General features: G+C 41.0%; 1 protein-coding gene across 1 annotated transcript in view; it reads left to right on the top strand.

Annotated features, from left to right (window-relative positions):
• Positions 1-21,853, top strand: part of DGKK (diacylglycerol kinase kappa) — a 167,153-nt gene extending 145,300 nt beyond the window's left edge. The window contains exons 15-28 of the mRNA XM_045994759.1: positions 1,646-1,865; positions 2,494-2,598; positions 3,053-3,149; positions 4,786-4,893; positions 10,085-10,181; positions 10,457-10,564; positions 11,215-11,328; positions 11,667-11,801; positions 13,054-13,214; positions 13,763-13,904; positions 14,946-15,032; positions 18,860-18,970; positions 20,357-20,480; positions 21,792-21,853. Of these exons, the coding sequence (XP_045850715.1) occupies positions 1,646-1,865; positions 2,494-2,598; positions 3,053-3,149; positions 4,786-4,893; positions 10,085-10,181; positions 10,457-10,564; positions 11,215-11,328; positions 11,667-11,801; positions 13,054-13,214; positions 13,763-13,904; positions 14,946-15,032; positions 18,860-18,970; positions 20,357-20,480; positions 21,792-21,853 (1,671 nt within the window). The remainder of the gene's footprint in view (positions 1-1,645; positions 1,866-2,493; positions 2,599-3,052; positions 3,150-4,785; positions 4,894-10,084; positions 10,182-10,456; positions 10,565-11,214; positions 11,329-11,666; positions 11,802-13,053; positions 13,215-13,762; positions 13,905-14,945; positions 15,033-18,859; positions 18,971-20,356; positions 20,481-21,791) is intronic.
• Positions 21,854-23,801: the final 1,948 nt, after the last annotated feature.

The raw sequence follows: 23,801 nt of genomic DNA, 5'->3' as shown, positions 1-23,801 counted from the left end.
TAGGTGGAAATTATTCCTATTTGTTCCCACAGGTGTCTGTGTATCTAGGCTGGGAGCAGCAGGTAGGAAATGGGACCTTCCAGCTCTTTTGTTCTTGGAGAAGTCTCCTAAGGATCCCTGCCCTCCCAGCCCACATTCTGAGATTAGTAAATTAATCTCCTTCCTGTATGTACCAATTGTTTTTCAAATTGCTACTTTGATGCTGTATTTCAGTGGGGTTGTTTGTTTTGCTGTGTCTGTAAGGGTAGAGACTCAGTTTTCTACTGCCTTCTAGCTCTTCCAGAGCTGAGCCCACTGATTTTAAAGTTCTTGGTGTTGAGACTCACTGATTGTAGGAACTTGCAAAGTTAAATCCTTCTGTTTTTCAAAGCCAAATGTTATGGGGATTTGTCTTCCCAGTGTGGGTCCCCCATGCCTGAGGTGACTGGTGTGGTATCTTCTTCTCTCCATTCTCTGTGTCTGTGGTGTTCCTCCCTCCTGCATAGAGTCTTGTAGGTCAGTTTGGTTCCCAATCATGTCCCTGCCCTTCCGACCACTGTCAGTATGGCCTCTTCTCTATGATTAGCTGTGAATAGTGTGTTTTGCCAGTCTTTGGGTCATCTTCAGTGTTATTTACACCAGTGTGACTGTTATCTAGGTGTGTCCATGGGATGAGGTAAGCTTAGGTAAGCTTAGGATCCTTCTGTTCTGCCATCTTCCTGGAAGTCCCAGAACCCTCTTTTTAATAAAAGCAAGTGTACCTTTCACTGAGAATCCCTATCACTGGGAATTGTAAAAGAAAAGGAAGGCTGATAAACCTCCATTGTAGGAAAAGTCCAACTTCATCACATTTCCATCTTTCACCAAATGAAGAGTGGCATTATGCATCCTAACACATGTACCATGTATCTCAGCATGTACCAAGCATCTGTCCACACCTAGACACAAGTGTACACCAAGCATGTATGCACATGGTTGTATACCAGAACATGCATGACAATATGTACAAATACATGCTAGAAATATGCCCACATTAATTTCTACAACAACAATAGCAACAACAATAACTAACACTTGTATAGCACCCTGTGCCAGGAAATGTTTAAGGATTTTTAATGCATTAATTTATTTAATCTTCACAATTGCCCTAGAATATAAAAGCACATAGAGGTAATGTAAATTGTCTCAGGCCACAAACTATTCAGTGATGGAGCAGAAAATCAAGCCATAATCACTCAGTGCATTCCCCAAATATACACATATACAAAGGCAGACACTAGGCACCCATGCAGAAGCACATCCACATCCTTAGGAGCATGCCCATGAAAACACCAATCCAGAAATGTTTAAGTTTCCTCAAGTTTGTCATGTTACATATCATTTTACAAGTCAGTCTGACACAAGAAAAATTTGACAACATACATTGATGCCTGCAGCTGCTCAGAAACAAATGATAGCTGTTTGATACCCTAACACCCTTTGGTTATCTCATCACATCTACCAAGTACTTCTTTCCCCAAACTTTTATTTCCTCAGCTTTTTTTGCTCAGGGTTCCTAGCCAACTATCACCCCTCCTTACCTCTTCCATACCTCCCAGCTCCTCACTTTGCCCTTTCAAGTACTGGTCCCTCATAACAATGCCCTGTCCCCTTCGTCCTTATACAGAGTGACATAATGTATGACAAGCTCAGTGTCCTGATTGATATCCTGGCTGAGGAGGCAGCAGCTGAGAAAAGTACTACAGTATATGCAGATGATGCCAAGGCAGATGGAAAACCCTTCGTTCCTCAAATAGACCACATAGCCAAGTGCAAGTTGGAGCTGGCCACAAAGGCCCAGAATCTCCAGAAATCCTTGAAGCTCATCATATTTCAAGTTGAACAAGGTAAGTGTCCCAGAGTTGTGGGGATTGAAGTAAGGTAAGTGAAGTTTCCAGTGAATGAATTTCCCACAGTGCTTCTTTGAAATACAGATCAGAAAATGCTATAAAACCAAGTATGCTCTACTTCAACTGTTGGAATTGAGTAGAAGTCTATGTAACAAGGAAGTCCCTTTGGCTGGCCTCTGACTTTTAGCCATGGTACCTTCTCCTGCCTTGGTACCTTTAATATAATCTCAGCCTAGTTTCCCAGAAAGAAGGGAAATCTCCATTCTGCACTGTGAATGTAGTAAACAACCCATTTGCTTCTATTTCTATAGTTAGTTCCCAAGTAGTGGAGATGTAGCTATAATCTTATCACAACTAACCCTCAGCCTGCTCCATCAACACGTAAGTCAGATTTATATGTGCAGATTGTGCCCATGGGACAGAAAAAGGCACCCCTAGTAGGATAGGGATTGAACCTATGAGCTTTGGCACAGGCTGAGCACCTACTTTCCTTTCTCCCTCCCTCCCACCTTTCCTTCCTTCCTACCTTCCCTTTTCCCTTCTTCCCTCTCTCCCTTATTTCCCTCCTACCTTGCTTTCTTCCTCCCTCCTTCCTTCCTTTTTTCCCTCCACTTTTACTCCATAGTTCTGGATGAGCAAAGCCGACAGACAATATCGGTTAAGAACTTCACTTCAACTTTCTTCCTGGAAGATGACTCAGAAGATATTCGCCAGATGAGCCCAAGACACCGTAAGGATCTTTCTTTCTCTTTCTTATTCTAGTCTTCATCACTGTCTTCTAGTTCCCAGAGAATAAGGATGTGTTCTCATGCATCTTTCTTTAGCCATAATCCTACTCTGCAGTAGATAACCCCCCTCTTTCCCAGAAAGCTCACAGTATATGATCCCATGTCAACATCCAGAAATAATGACCTCATTAGGTACTTTGAAAAGGATGGCCTGATGAAACCCAGGATTTGAACCTGTTTTCACTGCCAACAAGCAAGCAGCTCAGTCTTAATACTCTCTCAGAGGAAGTCCCTGTCCATCTAAGATGATCCCTCTTTGGATTGAGAACCTTGATTATAATCTAAGAAAAAATTGAGCTTGACCTTGGTCCCACATAGAAAATAGGGTGAAATGCAAGTGAGGGGAAGGGCTTTCTTATTTGTATCTAACAGCAAGGTGATGTCTTTCGTGTCTAGGTTCTCGTCTTGGCACTTTGTCTTCTATATCTTCTCTCAAAAGTGAAGACCTAGATAACCTCAATTTAGAGCACTTACATTTTACACCGGAAACTATGTAAGTATTTAACCCTACCACCATTTTATAACTTCCTTCTTTCTCTGGTTAAAAGAATAGTCTAAATATATCTAGAGTTAAATCCGGACTCCACTTCCTAGTTGTGTGAGCTTACAAAAGTAATTCAACATTAGTTTTCTCATTATAAATTGAAGATAATTTGTAGAATTATCCACATCGTGTTTCTTGTGTTTTACTTGCATTGAACAGTGCTCAGCACCCATAGTTAAGTGCTATATGTGTTAACAGTAATTACTGTTATTCTTATTATAAATACTTAATAAATGTTAGCTATTGTTATTTCAAAGGATCTGTTTTTCCACTGTTGCTTTTAACAGTAAATAGTTGGAGGCGCTAAAAAATAAATGAGCACTAATGGGACTAGATAGAAAATCTAAGGGCATCTTTTTCATTAGCCCTACCTGTTTAAAATATTCCCAGCAGCCAGGTTCCACCACATTCTCCTTTTGAGTTTCATTAAGATAAGTTTGGACATCAACTAGAGAAACCCTAAGCTCCAGACTGCAGTTGAGGGAGGCAATCTCATGTGTGAGAGATGTGGGGTCAATTTTATAATGAATAAAAAATTATCTATGACTGAGTAACTGAACTGTACTCATTTTCAGTTTCTCAAAGGAAGGACACAGCTGGCAATTATTTCAGTTAACTGCAGCTTCTCATTTATTTGTATCTCCAACCCTACACCCCTTTACTTCAACACTGGCTTCATGTCTGAAGTCTCATGGACCTACCTACCTTATGAGTTTTAATCAGTTGTATACTGCCAAATGTTTTTGGTTTTTGGTTTTGGGGTTTTTTTTGTTGTTGTTGTTTTGGTTTGGATTTTTTTTTGTTGTTTTTTTTTTTTGTTTGTTTGTTTGTTTGTTTGTTTTTCGCCAAGTGTTTAACAACCAGCTCTCCAGGGGAAAAAAGTCCCAAGTTATTCCTGGTACAAACCCTCCCACCATGACCTATTTCAAGCTACTGATATAATTCCATTGAAGGCAGAATTGGGATAATAGGCATAATCAGCTTATATGAGCTGGTCTTAACTAGCTCCAACACACTACTGGTTTTGATGCTGACACTCAGGATGGGTGCAGAAGAATAAAAAAAAAACTGCGTGGCTTTTTTGGCTGTGTGTATTTCTACCCTCTTTTATCAGTCTTCTCCCTCAAATGTATAGTCACTTTGCCCTTTGATGTAAAAGTGCTACAAAGGAGTTCAGACATCTCTGAAAACAGTAGTGTAGAGTTCACTTTCATCATACGTTTTTATCTGAGATACTTGAAAGTTCTTTATGTGAATAAGTCAATTACTATTTCCCTCTATTATATGTGAAGAACATATTGACCATTCATATATAATGGCCTCCAAAGATGATTTTTTTATTATGAATTCTAATCCCACTGAATCCTCCCACCTGGCTGGGTGCACTTTCTTAAAGCAAACAAGCTAGTTGTTAACACAACAGGATCTATATGTGTCTGTCACAAATATAAAGTCTTGTGCCCAATGTAGGGGAGGCTCTCCCTTAGTGATTTTCAATCATGCAGATAAAGCCTCCAGCTTAATGATAATGGCACTTCTTTCTTGCACCAATGTCTGTCCTCTTCTTTCCTTTGGCTAATTTCAGACGTTTCAAAGAAAGATGTGTCATGAACAACTATTTTGGAATTGGACTGGATGCTAAAATTTCTCTGGAATTCAACACCAGAAGAGATGAACACCCAGGACAATACAAGTAAGGAAAAGAAACTTCCCTCCCTACATGCAAACACACAATTACAATATGCACATATATTCCTACATCCCCTAACTTTCAGATAACCAAGAGAAAGAAAGAGGTTCTTTAGAGGTAAAACTCACTGGTCCCAACGTTAGCCTAGTGGGGTGGCTTGCACTAAATGTTGACCTGATTTGTGATGACTCTGCACTTGCATCCTGAACTCGGGGCTACCTACATTGTTTAGACCAATAGACTGCTGTGTTACACAGCTCCTGGTGTTACTGTTATTGAAAACGGATTACACTGACATGATTCAGCAAATTTTCTACCTTTGGTCTGTCTGTGAGAGTTTGACCAGGTCCTAGTAGGGGCTTAAGTCTGTTTTTGCTTGGCAAGGCTACAAATCACCAAAGCTTGCCCTGCTGGGTCGAGGTGTTCCTAACCTGGTTCCCCTGGATCCATTGATTTTACCCAATCTGGTGTTACGGTACTTGGCACCCTTTAGTACTTTTGTACTAAGGTGGGCTCAGAGTCCTTGTAAATTGAAACTACAAGAAAAAAAGCATGCATCCCACAACCACCCCTGCCACCAGCCACCAGAACCTCTTTCTCAGAGCAGACCTGGGCTGAGGATCAAGTACATTATCAGATATGTGCTTTGCAAATATTATTTTCCAGTTGCTTGTCTTTTTTATGATTCATTTTATGTAAACATTTTTTAAATAGGTATGCATAGATGTATATAGAAGAAGGTTTATAATTATAAAACAATGTTACCAGTAATTGTTTCATAAGGATTCAATTGCAGGGTGATTTTCCTTTCTACTTTATATATTTATTTTTTTAATTATTGAAGTATAATTGACATATAATCTTATATTAGTTTCAAGTGTACAACGTATTGATTCAACAATTCCATACATTGCTCAGTGCTCACCAGGATAAGTGTAGTTACTATCTGTCACTGTATAATATTATTAAGATATTATTGACTCCATTCCCTATGCTGCATATTTCATCTCTGTGACTTATTTGTATTATAACTGGACATTTGTACCTGTTAATCCTCTTTATCTATCTTGCTCATCTCCCCACCCATGTCCCCTCTAGCAACCACCAGCTTGTGCTCTGTATTTATGAATCTTTTTCTGTTTTGTTTTGTTTTTAGATTCCACATATAAGTGAAATTATACAGTATTTGTCTTTCTCTGTCTGACTTATTTCACTTAGCATAATACTCTCTGGGTTCATCCATACTGTTACAAATGACAAGATTTCATTCAGTTGCTTGTCTTTTTTTGTTGTTGTCTGTCTTCATTTTCTTGAAATAAAAAAAGTTTTGAATTTTGATGAGCTCCAAATGATAAATTGTTTTCTTTTATGGACCATGCTTTAGATGGCATATCTAAACAGTTTCACCTAATCTAAGGTCTCAAAAATTTGTTCCTAAGTTTTCTTCAAAAATTTGTGTTGTTTTGCTCTTATATTTAAGTCTATGATCTACTTTGAGTTAGTGTTTATGCACGGTGTGATGCAAGGTTCTAAGTTCGTCTTTTTGCATATGAAGATCCACTTAGCACAGCACCATTTTTGAAGACCTTTTCCCCAAGGAATTGTGTTGGCATCTTTGTGAAAAATCAATTGATGAGAAACGTAAGGGTTTTTTCTAGACTCTCACTTCTGTTTCATTTTTCTATATGTCTACCTTTATACACTGTCTTAATAACTGTAGGTTTATAGTAAGTTTTGAAATTGGAAGATGAAAGTCCTCCAACTTAGTTCTTTTTCAGAATTGTTTGGTTGCTCTATGTATTTTGAATTTCCATTTAACTAAACTCCTATTTTTATAGATGAGGAAACTAAAGTGCACAGAGAACTTATGGTTTAAAACAAGAGTCCAAATAACTTTTTTAAGATTTTATTTATTTATTTATTTGACACAGAGAGCGTGAGCAAGAGAAACAGAGACAGAGAGCAAGCACAAGCAAGGGGAAAGGCAGGCAGGGGAAAAGCAGGCTCCCAGTTGAGCAAGGAGCCGGAAGCAGGACTCGATCCCAGGACCCTGGCATCATGACCAACTGAGCCCCCTGGCACCCCAAGAGTCCAAATAATTTTGTGCTAGCCTTCTTACATTTCAAAACTCATGCCTTGTAGTAACTCATTGTGGCTCTACTTTAAAAGCTCATAGTATTCATCTTATTTTATTTTTCATTCCCTTCCCCTGTGTTCATCTCTATTGTTTCTTAAATTCCATATATGAGTGAAATTATATTGTATTTATCTTTCTCTGACGACTTATTTTACTTAGCATAATACCCTCTAGTTCCATCCATGTCATTGCAATGGCAAGATTTCATTCTTTTTGATAGCTCAATAATATTCCATTATACAAATATATACACCCCACATCTTCTTTATCCATTCTTCTGTTGATGGGCATCTGAGATCTTTCCATATTTTGGCTATTGTGGACATTGCTGCTATAAACATTGGTGTGCATGTGCCCCTTCATATCACTTTGTTTGTATCCTTTGGATAAATACCTAGTAGTCTAATTGCTAGGTCCTAAGGTAGCTCTATTTTTAAACAGAGAGGGAGACAAACCATAAAAGAGTCTTAACTATAGGGAACAAACTGAAGGTTGCTGGAGGGGAGGCAGGTAGAGGGATAGGGTAACGTGATGGGCATTAAGGAGAGCATTTGAAGTAATAAGCACTGAGTGTTGTATGCAACTGATGAATCACTGAATACTACCCCTAAAACTAATAATATAGCAAATGTTAATTAAATTGTGTTTAAATTTTAAAAATTAAAGAAATAAAAAAGAAAGAGAGTGAGCGAGTGAAGAATTTGGGGAAGTAAACTGAGTTCAAAGGTCATTCTTCTAAATAGCCTTGATGACTACCAAAAGGAAGCTTGTGCAATGGAAGAATATATCTCATTATACAGTACATGAAATAATAGTAACTATAAAACATAACACTTCTATTACTATATTTAGGCATCCACATCATAATCAGGCATAAAAGCTTAAGGCCTGGAAGGCTATACAAGAATAACAAAGAATGATTATGTACTATATTTATTAAAATATACATACATCTTATTTAATATCAGTAAAAGGATTAAAATAGTAAAAAAAAAAACCTCATAGTAAACTCTATCCAAACTCTATATGATTGTAAGCCCCTTCCTGTTTTTATCAGAGATCTTAAGTCAGTAGAACCCTGACCTTCGCACCTCCACCCTAAGTCTCCTGAAATCCTTTGCCTGTCCCATATTCCCTCTACTGGCTCCTCTACAATCTGCCTTGTATACTTAGCTCTATTCTATGGCACTGGTTTAATATACAGGTCTTGAAAAATCCTTTCATTTTGCCAGAAAAGTTACGTTTCAAATATATTGCAGTATAAGAGTTGTATGCTTCAAATGAAATTGATCCCAAGCAACTGAAATTTTATGCTCCTGGAATGACACTTGCCAGACTAGCTGGTGTGTATAAACCAGTTATGCTCATAGTTTAAGAATATTGCTTTCTGAATATAGCCTGTGTCTTCCAAGTCTGAGCTGATATCAACATCAAGGAAAAGCAGCAAACTGAGATGATCCTGAGGCTTCCAGAGGGTCAGGAACCCATTTCAATAGGTATTTGCATAAGGATTCAAGTTACATTACCCTAGCATCCCCTCTTGTGTCCACTTACCATTTGACATGACTCCTCTCTATAAGAAGGCACTTGAAGATGGTACTGGCACAAATATAGACACATAGATCAATGGAACATAATAGAGAGTCCAGAAATAAACCTATGATTATATAGTCAATTAATCTACAACAAAGGAGGCATAAATATGCAATAGGAAATGTCCAGTTGGCAAAAATGGACAGCTACATGCAAAAGAATGAAACTGGACCACTTTCTTACACCATACATAAAAATAAACTCAAAATGGATTAAGGACCTAAGTATGAGACCTGAAACCATAAATATTCTAGAAGAGAGCACAAGCAGTAATCTCTCTGACATAGGCTGTAACAACATTTTTCTAGGTATGTCTCCTCTGGCAAGGAAAAAAAAAAGGAAAAATAAACTATTGGGACTACATCAAAATAAAAATCTTTTGCACAACAAAGGAAACAATTAGCAAAACAAAAAGATAATCTACTCAATGGAAGAAGATATTTGCAAATGATATATCCAATAAGGGTTAGTATCTAAAATATAAAGAATTTATGCAGTTCATCACCAGAAAAACAAATAATCCAGTTAAAATGGGCAGAAGATGTGAATAGACATTTCTCCAAAGAACACATACAGATGGCCAACAGATACATGAAAAGATGCTTGGTATCACTAATCATCAGGGAAATGCAAATAAAAACATCAATGAGATAATGTCTCACACTTATCAGAATGGCTACAATCAAAAGCACAAGAAACAAATGTTGGCAAGGATGTGGAGAAAGGAGCCCTCTTTCACTGTTGGGAAGGCAAGCTGGTGCAACCACTCTGGAAAACAATATGGAGTTTCCTCAAAAAATTAAACATAGAATTATCATATAATCTAGTAATTCCACTCTGGCTATTTACCCAAAGAAAATGAAACCACTAAATCAAAAAGATATATGTATCCTTCTGTTTTTTGCGACATTATTTACAATAGCCAACCCAAGTGTCCATCCTTAGATGAATGGATAAAGATATCCATTCCATAGATATACAATGGAATATTACTCAGCCATAAAAAATAATGAAATCTTGCCGTTTGCAACAACATGGTTGAATCTAAAGTGTATAACAGTAAATGAAATAACTGAGAGAAAGACAAATACCTTATGATTTCATTTATATGTGGAATTCAAGAAACAAAACAAATGAACAAAGATAAAATAGACAAACCAAAAAATAATCTCTTAAGTATAGAGAATAAATTGATGGTTACCAGAGGGGATGAGTATAATAGGTGATAGGATTAAAGAGTGCACTTGGCATGATGAGCACTGAGTAATGTGTAGAATTATTAAATCACTATATTGTACACCTGAAACTAATAAAACACTGTATGTTAATTATACTGAACTTTTTTAAAAAAAACTTTTTTTTTAAAGGAAGGCACTTGAGAAAAAAGATTGTGTTTCCTCTTGCTTTTCTTCATTTATATTATTCACCTTCTGACTACCTTTCTCCACCCTTACCTCCCTGTAGTAGCCGCTTTAAGAACAAGATGTGGTATGGCCTTCTGGGAAGCAAGGAACTTTTCCATCGCTCTTACAGGAAACTGGAAGAACGAGTACACCTGGAGGTGAGTGGAAAAGAGGGCACTACTTCCTAGACATATAGAAAGGAAATCTCATTACTTTGGGAATCAACTTTTCCCTTTATCTTTGGTTCTCCCCAAGCTTTAACTCTGATATTCCCTCGCAGCTCATGGGAGGAAGGCATAAGGACAGATTTCCATTTTATGGATAAGAAAATGATAACATGAAGATAAGACAGAGCCCTTCCCCCATCTCTGTAAATGTCCCCCTGCATTGGTATCTGAACGGCCAACCAATGAGAACTACTCTTTTCTTTCAGTGTGATGGAGAAGCCATCTCCTTGCCAAACCTGCAGGGCATTGTAGTGCTCAACATTACCAGCTATGCTGGAGGTGTCAACTTTTGGGGAAGCAGCACAGCAACTGCAGTGAGTATGGAACAAGGAACAGGGAAGGAAAAAGGCTTGACCCCTCTAAGGTCTCTCAGAAAGGGTGGCTGGAATGACTGGTAAAGAAAGTAGACTCTGGGGGAATAGGAGATAGACTGGGGATGTTTATTAGCTCAGTTATGTGATCAGGGTTTTTTTTTAAGGCAATTACAATCCCAGAACACAAGAATCAACAACCAAAGACTTCAGGATCAGATCAATCCTTAGGTGTTGCCTAGGCTTTGAATTTTCTATTCCTCAAGACTGAAAGATCCTTAAAAGTTTTCTCTTTTCTCCAAGGAGTTCTGTCAATAAAATTACCTGGGAAATTGGCCATGACTCCTTTCTTCTGAGCTCACCCAAGAAGATTATGAGGACAGTGGGACTGGCCTTGGGGATTTATGATGCTAGATTGGACAGGGAGGAACAAGCTAAGAGTTGTAATCTCAAAAGGGGTTAAGAATTGTGATCTTGGTGCCCTTTTCCCAGATTGGCTTCCTGAACTCATCTTTCCCCTTTTAATATGTAGTTTTTCCATTCTTCATGAGCTAGAAAAATTCTAACCAGGAGCCTTCCCAGCATGTGTGCTTGTGATAGTCAGGGTGTGGTTTCTCAAAGGTGGGATATGTGACACAGTTTTTCCTCCTCAGGACTATGAGGCTCCTGCAATAGATGACAGGAAGCTAGAGGTAGTGGCTATCTTTGGTTCTGTACAAATGGCAATGTCCCGTATCATTAACCTGCATCATCATCGCATCGCCCAGGTAGGCAAGGGTTGGGTGGGCACCAGAAAAGTTTGGGCTTTGAGCTACAACTTAGAATGTGGAGTAGTCCCACAAAATAACTGGGTCTAAGAGTGCCAGGGTGGAGAGAGGTTATATGGTGGGTGGTAAGCGTGCTGGCTAAGGTTGGAGACAGAGGTCATAGGGTCCAAAAGGAGCAAAAAGCCCGTAGGAAACAGGTGTTTTTCCCTGATATAATCTGATTCACATCCATGCCAGTCCTGCTTCAGGTACACATTAAGGCCATTACTGTGAGATTATCATATTGATCTGTAGTAGTGGCCTCATTTTCCTCCCCCATGCTCCCTCTTCTCTGGCAGTGCCAGGAGGTGATGATAACCATTGATGGTGAAGAAGGTATCCCAGTGCAGGTGGATGGAGAGGCCTGGATTCAGAGGCCAGGCCTTATCAAGATTAGATACAAGAATGCTGCCCAAATGTTGACAAGAGATCGGGTAAGAAAGTCTCACCTTTCTCCTTTATTGTCTCCTCTATAGCTGTCACTTCCCACACTAGACCCACTGAATCAGAATGGGGATGGGTAGTTCTTGGGAATTGCATTTGTCAATAAGTTCTCTGAGACATTCTGTTATATACAGACATTTGCAAACCACTATCCAAGACAGTGAGACGAGAAGTTCTCTCCTTTGGTTTTGGACAAAGTTGTTCCTCTCCCACCACTGCACAGAGAACTAAATGCCTCAAATAGCTATGGAGATATCTCCTTCAACAAGAGATTCTTCATTGAATTGGTCTTTAAGTTCCTCTAAGATTGAAAATGCTGCATTTGCAAGTGCCACCTACTGCCAAACCATCTAAAGCTAGAAAGAAGCCATTATTGATCAGATGTTCAGTACCTGGAGGCTTTCTTCCACTCGGACCCGTGAACCATCCATAGAAATAACAATAGAGAAGGGAGGGGAAGTCTGGTTTACAAACGGCCTACTTTGTGCTGGACACATGTATTGTCTCAAGTAGGTCCTCCCACCAATCCTGTGAGGTAGATACACTTGTGCCTGTTTTACAGGTGAGGAAAATGAAAACCAGAGAGGTTAAATAATGTGTGCTAAAAATCACACAACCAGTAAATGACAAAAGCACAATTCAAAATTAAACTATGTATGTCTGGCTCTAGAGTCCATCACAACAGGGGCACCTGGGTGGCTCAGTTTGTTGAGCATCTGCCTTTGACTTAGGTTGTGATCCTGGGGTCCTGGGATCAAGCCCCACGTCAGGCTCCCCACTCAGCAGGACATCTGCTTCTACCTTTCCTATCTCTCCCTCTGCCCCCCCTTTTCCTGCTCGCTTATATCTCTCTCAAATAAATAAATAAATAAAATCTTTTTTTAAAATCCATCATGACATAGGGCCTAGATTTGGCAAAGAAAGGAGCATGAAAGGTGCACCATTATCTTATGATTATGATACTCTCATATAGGAGTTTCTAGAAGGTTAACATCTATCTGACTGAAGCATGTGATCCCAAGACACATCACAGTAACAGTAAAAATTAACAGTGCCTAGTAAGAAAGGGACAGTGAACAAAATGAAGGATAGATGTGGAGGTGTGTAGATGAGTGTGTAGGAGAATGAGTGGGGTCCCTTTCTCCTTTACCCATTATCCCCTCAAATATTAGACTCTCAGATTTGTCAAGTACCCTCTAAGCTATAGTGATCATCAGGATCTGCCACTATCTTCATTTTCAGGACTTTGAGAACTCAATGAAAATGTGGGAGTGCAAGCATGGTGAAATTCAAGCTGCCTCTCAACCTCATCTGGACTCCCAGGGATCTCAGGATAGCCTCTCTGATGAGGAATATGCCCAAATGCAGCACTTAGCTCGACTTGCAGAAAACCTCATCAGCAGGTAAGTGGACTGGCCCAGATACAGGGTGGGAATCCCAAGAACAGTTAAGGAGAAGAAGCTAACCTGTGTCTGTTGGCTCCTAGGGAGTCTGGCCTCAGAAAGTAGTCTTTCCCAGAGCTCTGAAGATTGGGAGGGACCCTGACAATCCAGGGAGGAATAGTCTTTGTGCTCAGCAATAAGCCATTTTGAACCTCTTCCTTTAGCCGCAGAGGTGAATTTGATCTCCTGATGCCCCAGACCCAGAGGACTAAGAATATTTATCCTTGCCCTTAAATATCAAGAGGGCTTCAGAGTTCTTGGAGTCAGCTTCCCTTCTCTAGCCTGGCCTGCCACTCTCCCAAAGTACCTGGTATCTAATTCAGGTGGCATAAGGATGGACAAAGACAAATACCTAGAAAAGTTCAGAAATATTTTCTGGCATAATTAACTACCCAACCCAGGTACCCAGGGCTCTCGTTTCTACCTTCATCTCAACCATCACCAGCACCACAAGCCAGGAGATTTTTTAAAATTTCCAGACCCATTTATCTGTTCTTGCTTTATTACAGACTTACTGACCTGAGTAAGGTCCACCAGCATGTGTCTGTTCTCATGGATTCTGTGAATGCCAGTGCTAACATCCTGAATGATATATTTTACAGCCAAGATAGTGGCAATGAGGCAGGTGCAGCTTCCTGCATTCCCAATGAGGTAAGCAAGGAAGGGGAAGATGAAGAAAAAGAGTCAAACCAAGTAGGAAGGGGGATGAGTGAAGAAAAGTGAGCCAGAGGCTGGGTGGAGAAACTGGGCAAATGATATGGCAAGAAACTGATCGATAGAATAGACAGAGAGTAGAGGTATTCCTTAACTCGTTACAGATGAAAGTGGCTACTGGGGAAATTCCATAGCAGATTTCATCAGCCTGAGAGCTAGCCCTTTTCCTGAGAGCTATCAACAATACTGGCCTCGTGGGAGAAATAGCCAATGGATAGAGAGAAACTTGGCATTGGCACTTCCTCATCCCAAGTGGATCCCTGTATAAACTCTTATGGTGATACCTGCCATGGAAACCTGAGCTCCAGGCTGCCTTGGTTTCCCTTCTGAGGGAAATTTCCAGATTGGGATATTTGATGTTAAATGTGCTGACCCATGATTTTACCCACTGCCAGAAAATTTAAGTGATTCTTTTAAAAAGTAACTTTAGTGGTAGGGAAACAATACAAAAGAGCCACATATAGGATCAAGGCCGCCTACAACATGGGTTGCCTATTTATTTTCAACCAGATTTAGTTGTTGGAGGCCTGGAGCTCAAAGCCCAGAGTTTTGAAAAGGGTGGTTGGGCCTAATCCCACCTTCCATGGGAAAGGAGGTTTTAGTGTAGCAGCAACAAGTAGACTCAGATTTACTCTCTGGTTTACATATTTCTTATTTTACTACATCCACCACAGTCAATCAATGGTGCCAAATGCCAAGATGTGCTTCACCACTTTGTAGGACACACAAATACAGTTGTACAAGTAGTTGACAGCTCTGGTTATGTCAGTTATGATTGGCTGATGTCCATGCTATTTTTTTAATTAATATTAATTAGAAATTAATATTTCTAATATTTTGAATATTACTTTTTCACCTATGGCCACATCCTACTAGTCTGCTCCTACCTTCCTACAGAAAAGCCAGCTGCATGCTTACTAACCAAAAACTCCTCTGTCTTTGTCCTTTCCCTTTCTTTCTTTTCCTTTCTTCTCTCAGACTCTAAGCAGAAATGATGCAGTAGATGTTACATTTAGTCTTAAAGGGCTCTACGATGACACCAAAGCTTTCCTGGATAAAAACTTGGTGAGTGGAGGGGGTTGGAAGGAGGGAGGGCAAAGTGTTCCATCTGAACATGGTTATGGTCTATGCTTGGTTCTAGAGTATTGGAAGACATGTAGGAACATTTTGGCCAGGTGCTTACCTGGTAGTCCCTGCCTTTTCATCCTCACCCAAGGTTGTCATTGATTGTGTCAACTCACCATTATGTTAATCCATAGTGACTACCATATCCTTGAAGAAAAGTCTCTCCCTCTCCTTTGGTAAATGTTTCCTGGGTCCAGACCAGGTCAATCAAAAGTAGGGTGTTCTCATTATACTTCACACAGGTTCAGTAGAAGGGGGTGAACTCTTTTGAGCTGCTCTATATCTCCCAAGTTTCCATATACCTTTGTCACCATATGGGAAGACAATATAGACTAGTGGGAAGCACTAGGTTCAAATCTCCGATCTGCCACTCACTAATTCCATTCATTTCATAAGGCTGCTCTACGAAAGTGCTGAAACCTGGGTAACTTAAAACAACAGAAATTTATTATCTCACAGTTTTGGAGACTAGAAGCTGAAATCAACATGTCATCAGGGCCATATTCCCTCTGAAAGCTGTAGGCAAATCCTTCCTTGCCTTTTCTAGCTTCTGGTGACTTGCCAGTCATCTTTGGTGCTCCTTGGCTTATAGGTGCATTACTCCAATCCTTCATCTTTACATGGTATTCTCCATGTGTCTCTCTGTCTTCACATGACCATCTTCTTATAAGGACACCAGTCATACTGGATCGGGGTCCAACCCTACACCAGTATGGAGTATGGCATCAGCAATGATGGCATTTCCAAATAAGATCATATTCTGAGGTACTGGCGGCTAGAATTTCAACAACTCTTTCTTGTGGTGGGGACACAATTGAATCCTTAACACTAGCTGTGTGAAGCAACCTCACATCTCTGGGTCTTGGTTTCTTTATCTATGAAATAGTAATTTTAATCTCTACCTCTCCAGGTTGTGTGAGAATTAAATTCACTATTGTGTATTAAGTGCATACCTGGCCTGGCACTAGTAGCAGCCTGATACATGGTAGATTTTATTCGTGTTAGGGAAAATGGACTGAAGCTCAGTTTTTGAGCTACAAGAATAGTTGGATGGTTCTCATAATGCAAACCCTATAGGCACACTTGACGAGTGTGCTCTGATGAGTCAACTGATCGTGACCACCCCACTTTTGTGTTGGCTGCTAAAGCCCTGAGGCAGGTGCTGTTCTTGCCTCTCATCTAATTAAGGTTTATTTGAAGAGGGGTGTCTGACTTGATATTGCAAGAAGTGCATCCACTTCCCCTTTTCCATTTGCACATCTAATTGGCACACTGCACAGGCGGCAAAGTGGCTAAAGCAATCAGGCCAGGCCTTCCCAGCATCTGAGCCCCAAGCTAGAATCTTTCAGCCTTAAACAACAACAACAACACAAGTACCTTCTATATATAGGCAGAGCTCAGTGGCCTTGCAATCCGAGCAGCAGGAAATATGAGACCTTGGCCTCTCATTGCCATTCAGGCTTTCTTGAAGCTCATGGCATGAAAGTTGGTTTGTGCCAGCCAACAACCCAAATTGAGCATATACCACACTTAATACAGGTTGAGGATCTGATAAGAACCCCCATACACATACATACATCCAAATGAGACCAGGGGCAGGCAGCAGCTAAGAATGATCATGTATCTCCAAAAAGGCTACATCAGAAGTGGCATGGAAATATAGCTTATTTCTTTTTGGCGTTATTATTCTTCCCCTTGAAGAAGGAGGGCAGTAAGCAGCTCAGTGTCAGAGGGATGTAGATTTAGGATGAAGTAAATCCCACCCAGTAACAGCCACTTTCTTTATGTGGAAACCTCACTTATACTATGGCCAGTGATGTGTTAGAACAGAAACCAAGAAATAAGCAATGAAGTCCTCTGAGTCAGTTCACACAATTACCTCAGAGAGTCCTGAACAAGGTCTCCTATAGAGCCAGGAGGATGTGAGAATAGAGGATGAGGCTCAAACCCACCACCTAGAATTTTTCAAAGCCTGAGTGCCTGTATGCTAAACAGGAAGTCATTAGGAAGCCATTTTTTCTTCTCCTATTATGATTAGAAATGATTTTCCAGGGCTCTAAATCCTTCTTTCTCCTATGTGGCTTTGGGTTTGACTACCAACTCCCTTTTGAGCATTGCTGGTAAGTATGCCCTTTCTCCCTTACTTTGAAGTGATAGCCATTTCTACCTGACATGTGCTATCCTCCATCCTACCCCCATGTACACACACATGTTCTGTGCATCTGAGATACTCTGTACTGTCTTAAATCATTAGCTGTAAAGCAAAAGATTATTTGTCAGCACTGAGTTGTTTCTCTCTCATATCCCATTCTGATTGACCATAATCTCCAACTCCATCCCCCACCTATTTACCTGCCATCCATTTTGTGATAGTTGGCAATGCTCCATTTATGGCTGGAGCATCAAGTGGCCTGTGCACAGCTAGAAGCCACATGAGTGCCAGATTGAAAGTAAACTATATGACAGGGAGGAGAGGTGAGGCCAAGTTAGGTGGGCTGGAAAGTATGTCAGGGCTGATGATAGCAACATGCATCTGTTCTCTCAGCTCACCATTTAATGGAACATAACTATCTCAGCTATGTTGCTGGTCCAGTAATTGGGTCTTCTGAGTTGGAAGATGGTCCCAGAAGAATTCATTTTAACTCTCACATGGACTGTACAGAGTTCATCTTGTGGGTTATGGGGATTATTAGGGAATGCTTAAGCTTTGTTTCCTGAACCTGTAAGACAAGCCATCTGGATCACATTTCTAAACTACAAAAGAGACTAGCTAGGGGCTAAAGCACAGCTTGGGGGGCACATGGGTAGCTCAGTTGGTTAAGTATTTGCCTTCGGCTCAGGTCATGATTCCAGGGTCGTGGGATCAAGTCCCACATCGGGCTCCTTGCTTGGCAGAAAGCCTGCTTCTCCTTCTGCCTGCCACTCCCCTGCTTCCCCTGCTTGTGTGCTCTCTCTCTCTCTCTCTCTATATATATATATATATATATGTCTCTTTCTGACAAATAAATAAAATCTTTAAAATTAATAGATAGATAATAGATGATAGATAGAGAGATGATAGATAAGTAAAGAGAGAAACACAGCTTGGGGAGGAAGACCCTCTTTGCCAGAAAGTGAAAATTAAAGCCAATATCTATCTAGCCTTCTCCTTATTTCACAAAGGAGCCTTTAAATTATGGTAACTGTATAATAAAGATTCCCCCAGCATCTAGCCACCTCACATATCTTTCCTGGGCACTGTGTCTAGCCACACCAAACTTGAGCACCAAACTTCTTTGAGTCTGTTTTCTTGTCTATAAAATGAGAATAGTATTATAAAGTTATTGGGAAGATAGAATGATATCATGTATGCAAAATGCCTGGTATACAGCATGTACTAGAAATTGGTAGCTATTATTTAGGGTGACAATTAGATGTCTCTGGGGACTTGAGGGTCAGGGGTAAGACCCTTGTTCTGGACCCTGAGCAGTAGGGGTATAACTCAAGTGATCATTGATACTGATCAAAGGCCTCTCTGCTTGCCAGACTGTGAGCATGCCCAGCCCCAAGGAAATTACCACAATATGGTTGTTTCCTAGATCTCCCTATTGAGAAAGTAAAGAGCTAGCTATACCTTCCACTAATCCCATGGCCAAAGGAGATACGAGTTGGCACCCTGTGGTCTCATGGCCACTAGCATGGTGGCCTGGGAGTGTGGGAGAGAGCCAGACTTTATGGGGGCAAGGTGTTGGGCATTGGATACTCACTCTTTTTCTTGTCTTTACCAGCTGAGAAATGCTGAGGATGAGGCCACACTTCAAACTGCCCTGGAAACCATGAATAAGGAGCTTGAAAAGCTATCTGAGATTGACTGGATGAATTCAATCCTTGTTCCAGAGGTGTGTTAACTGGGAATTAGGAAATAAAGAGGAAGAAGTCTTCTTCCTTGATTCCTTGTGTGGGCCAGGATACAGTGACTGATGTAGCAGAAGGTGTCCAGTAGTGGCTTTCAGCTTGAGCTTGAAGGAATGCCCTCCTCCCATCTCCTCATCATAAGCAGACAGGACATGGTAGAAAGCACATTGAAAACGTAGATGACCATGGGAAAATAACCAAAAGAAGAGCTACTCTGTGGCAGGAGATGATTGGGAAAGAATAAGCAAGATTGGTTTTTTTCTATACTGTTCTCTGGTCACAATTCCCCCTCCCTGCCCAATACCTGCTACTAGGAACTGGATTTCATCTGGCACATACCATTATGGCCGATACCAGTTGTTTGCAGCCAACATCTGTTCTAAATTGTTGGTGCCTGGGCCATGTGGGTGGTTAAAACACCTCTCTCTGCTGATTCCTGTCCCTCCCACTCTGGGAGGATAGCAGGTTCAGTGCCTTTCCTTAGCAGGTGTGTGGTTTAAAAGAAAATCAAGCATGGCAGGAGTGGTTGCAGTATAACTGTGGGGATACTGTCATTTTTGGAGAGTCAGATCAGGAAGAGGAAGAGGACAGGTTTATACTCTCTCTAATGGAGAGGACTGGAGGTATAAATATCTTGAAAAGATAAAAGTCCCAGTGTTTCTTGGAAAGTGTTTGGCTGGACTTTCTGACAACAAAGTTAACCTGGGAATTATGCTTTACTGAGATCAGCGGTGAAATAAGCACACTTTAGCAGGAATGAGAGGGCTGGGAGGCTAAGCTGGAATTAAAGAGCCTGCATGATCTGTAGATCAGAGAACCCATATTCATAATTAAGAGCTATGTGTGGAGAACCCTCTTTGCATTCCAGACAGGGAAGAAGGTGGCCTATGAGGCAGGCTCTTCTCTAAGTGAAAGCACTTGACGAAGGAAGTTTGCTTTAGCTCATCAAACCATATTTCTTTTTTTTTTTTTTTCTAATTCATGCAGAGGTGCCATATGAGCTAGCAGTGGTCCTAGCAATCTCACCCTTCCAATCCCTAGCCACATGGCCTCAGGCAAAATATTTTACCTCTCCACGCCATTGCTTCCTCATTTCTAAAATAGGGATGATAATAGCCACTTTGCAAGGTTGTTTGGGGGCTTATATGAAACAATTATTAAAGTATTTAGCAAGGAACCGGCACAGAGTCGGATCTTGGTATAGATCATTTGCCCTCTTAGGACAAGGGACTAGTCTCCCACATTTGGATGGATAGCGTATCTATCTGTTTTATGCAGCCATCCTTGTTCACCAATTTACCAGGCCTCTAGGAATTGTTTCTCAGTGTTAGGCAACTAATTCTGACCTTCCTTTTGCTATGGTTTTCCAGGAAAAATCTTCAGACACTGACAGTAGAAGCACCAGAATGAAAGTTAAGTTCCCCAAGTTGGGGAAGAAGAAGCTAGAAGAGGAAGACAAGCCTAAATCAGGCCAAGGAGTCCAGGGTTTTATTGGTAAGTGTTTCCACTCCACAGGCATAGTGGTCATGAAGACTTCCCCAGCAGCCAGGTACCTCCCAGGGACATGGAGCTCACAATAGAAATGTTCATGGAGGGGCGCCAGGGTGGTTCAGTGGGTTAAGGTCTCTGCCTTTGGCTCAGGTCATGATCCCAGGGTCCTGGGATTGAGCCCTGCATCAGGCTCTCTGCTCAGCAAGGAGCCTGCTTCCTTCTCTCTCTCTGCCTGCCTCTCTGCCTACTTGTGATACCTCTCTCTGTCAAATAAATAAATAAAGTCTTTTTAAAAAAATGTTCATGGATATGGTGGTAATGGAGGAGATGGGCTGGGAGCCAACCTTAGACAATTCCAAGCAGCTTCTTAGACAAAGTATGAGTTAAAAAGTGATATGGACAGTGGGAAGAACCTGAGAAGGAACCACGCTATGTGGTCTCTGTGATAAAGCTGAAGAGAAAAATGAGATCGGGCAGTCACTTTTCTGCTTCACCCATTCATGTCCTTGGTTGATAAAGTATGACAAAATAGTCATACTTAGATCATTCTCCCAATCAAACACAGCTACGAGCTTTTTGTGTGTGTGTGTGCTCCAGAAAGCAGTATAGTTTGAGATGGGTTGAGATATCAGTGCTAGGCACCTACAGGGTGAAGAATAGTTTCTATGACTTAACTAAACACTGTTTTTCCTTATCTGTAAATCCCTAGAGATGCAAGTTTTCTGTTTCATTTTTTGAATTTTGGTTCCATTTCTTCTTTGGAGTTGGAATAAAACATAATTGATATGTCAGTGGGGCTCAAAAGAGGGTTCTCCTAGAGTTGTCAGTTACACCAATTCTGATGTCAATAATCTCTACTAAATTTTGGGCCTAGATAACCTGGAAGCTTGAGAGATATACCAACAGTGGACATGGGTCGGGGGAGGGATGGAGGGTGACTGTTTGTTTCTGAGGAAATGAGAATTTACACAGATGCCAAGAGAGAATTTCTTGGATCAAGCTCAGGTTTGGTCCAACAAGTTCGATTTCCTAAGAATCTTCTGGTTGGGAGGCATGGTATTTCAAAGTCTTTCAGAAGACTCTGAAGGGGTCAATAGCATTTCCACAGATTATCATGTTCAGAGAACTCATTCCATTTGTGTTTGGCTCACCTGGTGACAGCTGGTATTCTTGGATGATTCAAAGATGTTTGGTACAATAAGAACAAACCAGTCTGTCTCCTAACAGACTCTTTGTTGGCTCTCTTTAGGGTCCATACATTTGGGTATCTGACAATGTGCTAACATTATTTCTGTACTTGTTTTTTCTCTAAAGGACGTTTGTGGCATCGCAGAAGTCATGAAGATAAAGCAAAAGATGATGATCCTCCAACATAATCAATTCAACTGTAGTCCTTAAAAGCTGGAAGGAGAACTCACAATGTTTGGAATTCCACTACAAAACTCTGAAAACCTCAATATACGCTAGACTAAATTACTTCAGAATAAACATGAGCACCACCAAGAAAGATCCTCCAATTCTTCACACTAATATGATTTTCCTGGACTCAATCAGGTCTCCTTAGAGGTTTACATTTTCTCATTGGCCAAAGATTCTTGTTTCGAGTTGTTTTGTTCAGTTCTCCTTCTCTGTGCATCTTGAGCAACTACAGTATTTAATTGGGATGAGCTCGTTATGAATGGCCTGGGATCTATAAAGGATTCAAGAAAGTTCACCTCTTCAGGGAATTTGGGAACAGTTTTCTCTGATAAGTAGAGAAACTGTTGATGCTAGGGAATGAATGAAAGAAAGAAATACTCTCAGGGAGATAAGGAGAGGGATGAGGACAGCCAGGCTTGGTTGTTTCTCCCCCAATCCCTGCCAGTTGCAACTTGTAACTTCAGGAGGTCTTTTCTACTTGGCTTAAGATGAAAACTAGGTCCTGGGGGCTTGTCCACTTGCCTGTTACAATGACCATGTGAAATCTTTTCTTGTAGACATGGTAACTGCTTTCTCTGCAAACCCTTTTTGTTTTTCCATGTGTGCATGTATGTCTTTGCACATGTCTAGGTGGTGCTCTGGTGGCTGGGTGGGCCCATTTATTGGAACTCACCTCTATGGCAACCATATAGGATCCCCTGCTACTGCCTTGACCCTAGTCTGCATGCCTCCATGGAGTGTTTGCCTGCATTCTCGCTGGATTTTTTAACTAAATGTTTTGCCGCTGTGCTGCAGTATAGATTATGTACAGAGACATAAAGATGTATATATATATATATATATATTTTTTTTTTTCTTTTTAAGAACTGAAAATACAACTCGACCTCTAAGTAACCCTATAATTTATTGTGCTAACCCAGGAATCCCTCCCCACCCTGATCCCATCCCCCACTCCCATTACCCTACACACACATACATGCCTCTACCAACTGCCCTAGTTCTTGGTGGAGCTTCTAATCTTTTGGTGCATTTTCAGCGTCTTGGAAGTGGCCGGGATCTACCTATTGCCCAGCTGATTCTATCTGACGCCCTCCCCCCGCCGTAAAATTCTGAGCCAGGCCACGGAAGGGGGAACAAAAATACCAACGCCCTAGAGAAGGGGGCTAAGCTGGCATGCTGCCTTTTTTGCTCTATTTGTCCTGGACTCTACATCAGCAACTGCCCCAAACTGTGCTGTCCCCTTCTCCAGTAAAGACAATATGGAGCAACCAGGACTTGAGCTCTGTGACTTAGATGCCTAAGCTAGGGACTGCCTGACAAGTCACAGCCTAGGCCCTTCCCCACAAGCTCCATCTTGGCCTGAGCCTTCTGGACAGGCTGTTGGGTTAGTCTTCAAGTCACCTTTGAATCTCCCATCTTGCTCCTTTCCCTTGAGTACAGAGGGGCATTCAGAGCAATTGGAAAGTACGTGGGCCTGGGAAAATGGAGGTTGAAAGCCTCTGCTTTTCCCATGGTTCTTCCAAATTTCTCATGGAAACAAACTAGGCCAAAATTGCTCCAAATCCCAATGCACATTTTTTGAATGCCTGCACCCAGTCAGGCAAATCTAATCAAATGCTAGTGTCCAGAGAGATTCTCTCTGGTCTGCCTTGTATACCCACCCCACCCCCTTCAACTCATACTTTTTGTAAGTGCCCCTTCCCACTTATCAAGAGAAAGCCAGAAAACTGGCCTCTCCCCACTTCTTAGACAAACAGTGTGCTCAATTACCTGACTCAGTCCAATGGCTGGTTCATCGAGGTGCACAATCCAGACTCCAAGCACTGGTTCTCAACTCTGGAACTTCACCAGCCTAGCCCACTTAAACCAGCCACCTGTGTTCCACCTCTGCAGGGGTGAGGAGAA

This window comes from Meles meles, chromosome X, assembly GCF_922984935.1.
Source record: "Meles meles chromosome X, mMelMel3.1 paternal haplotype, whole genome shotgun sequence".
Lineage (NCBI taxonomy): Eukaryota > Metazoa > Chordata > Mammalia > Carnivora > Mustelidae > Meles > Meles meles.
Note: the sequence above shows the minus strand (reverse complement) of the source record. Positions and strands in the feature narration are given on the sequence as shown.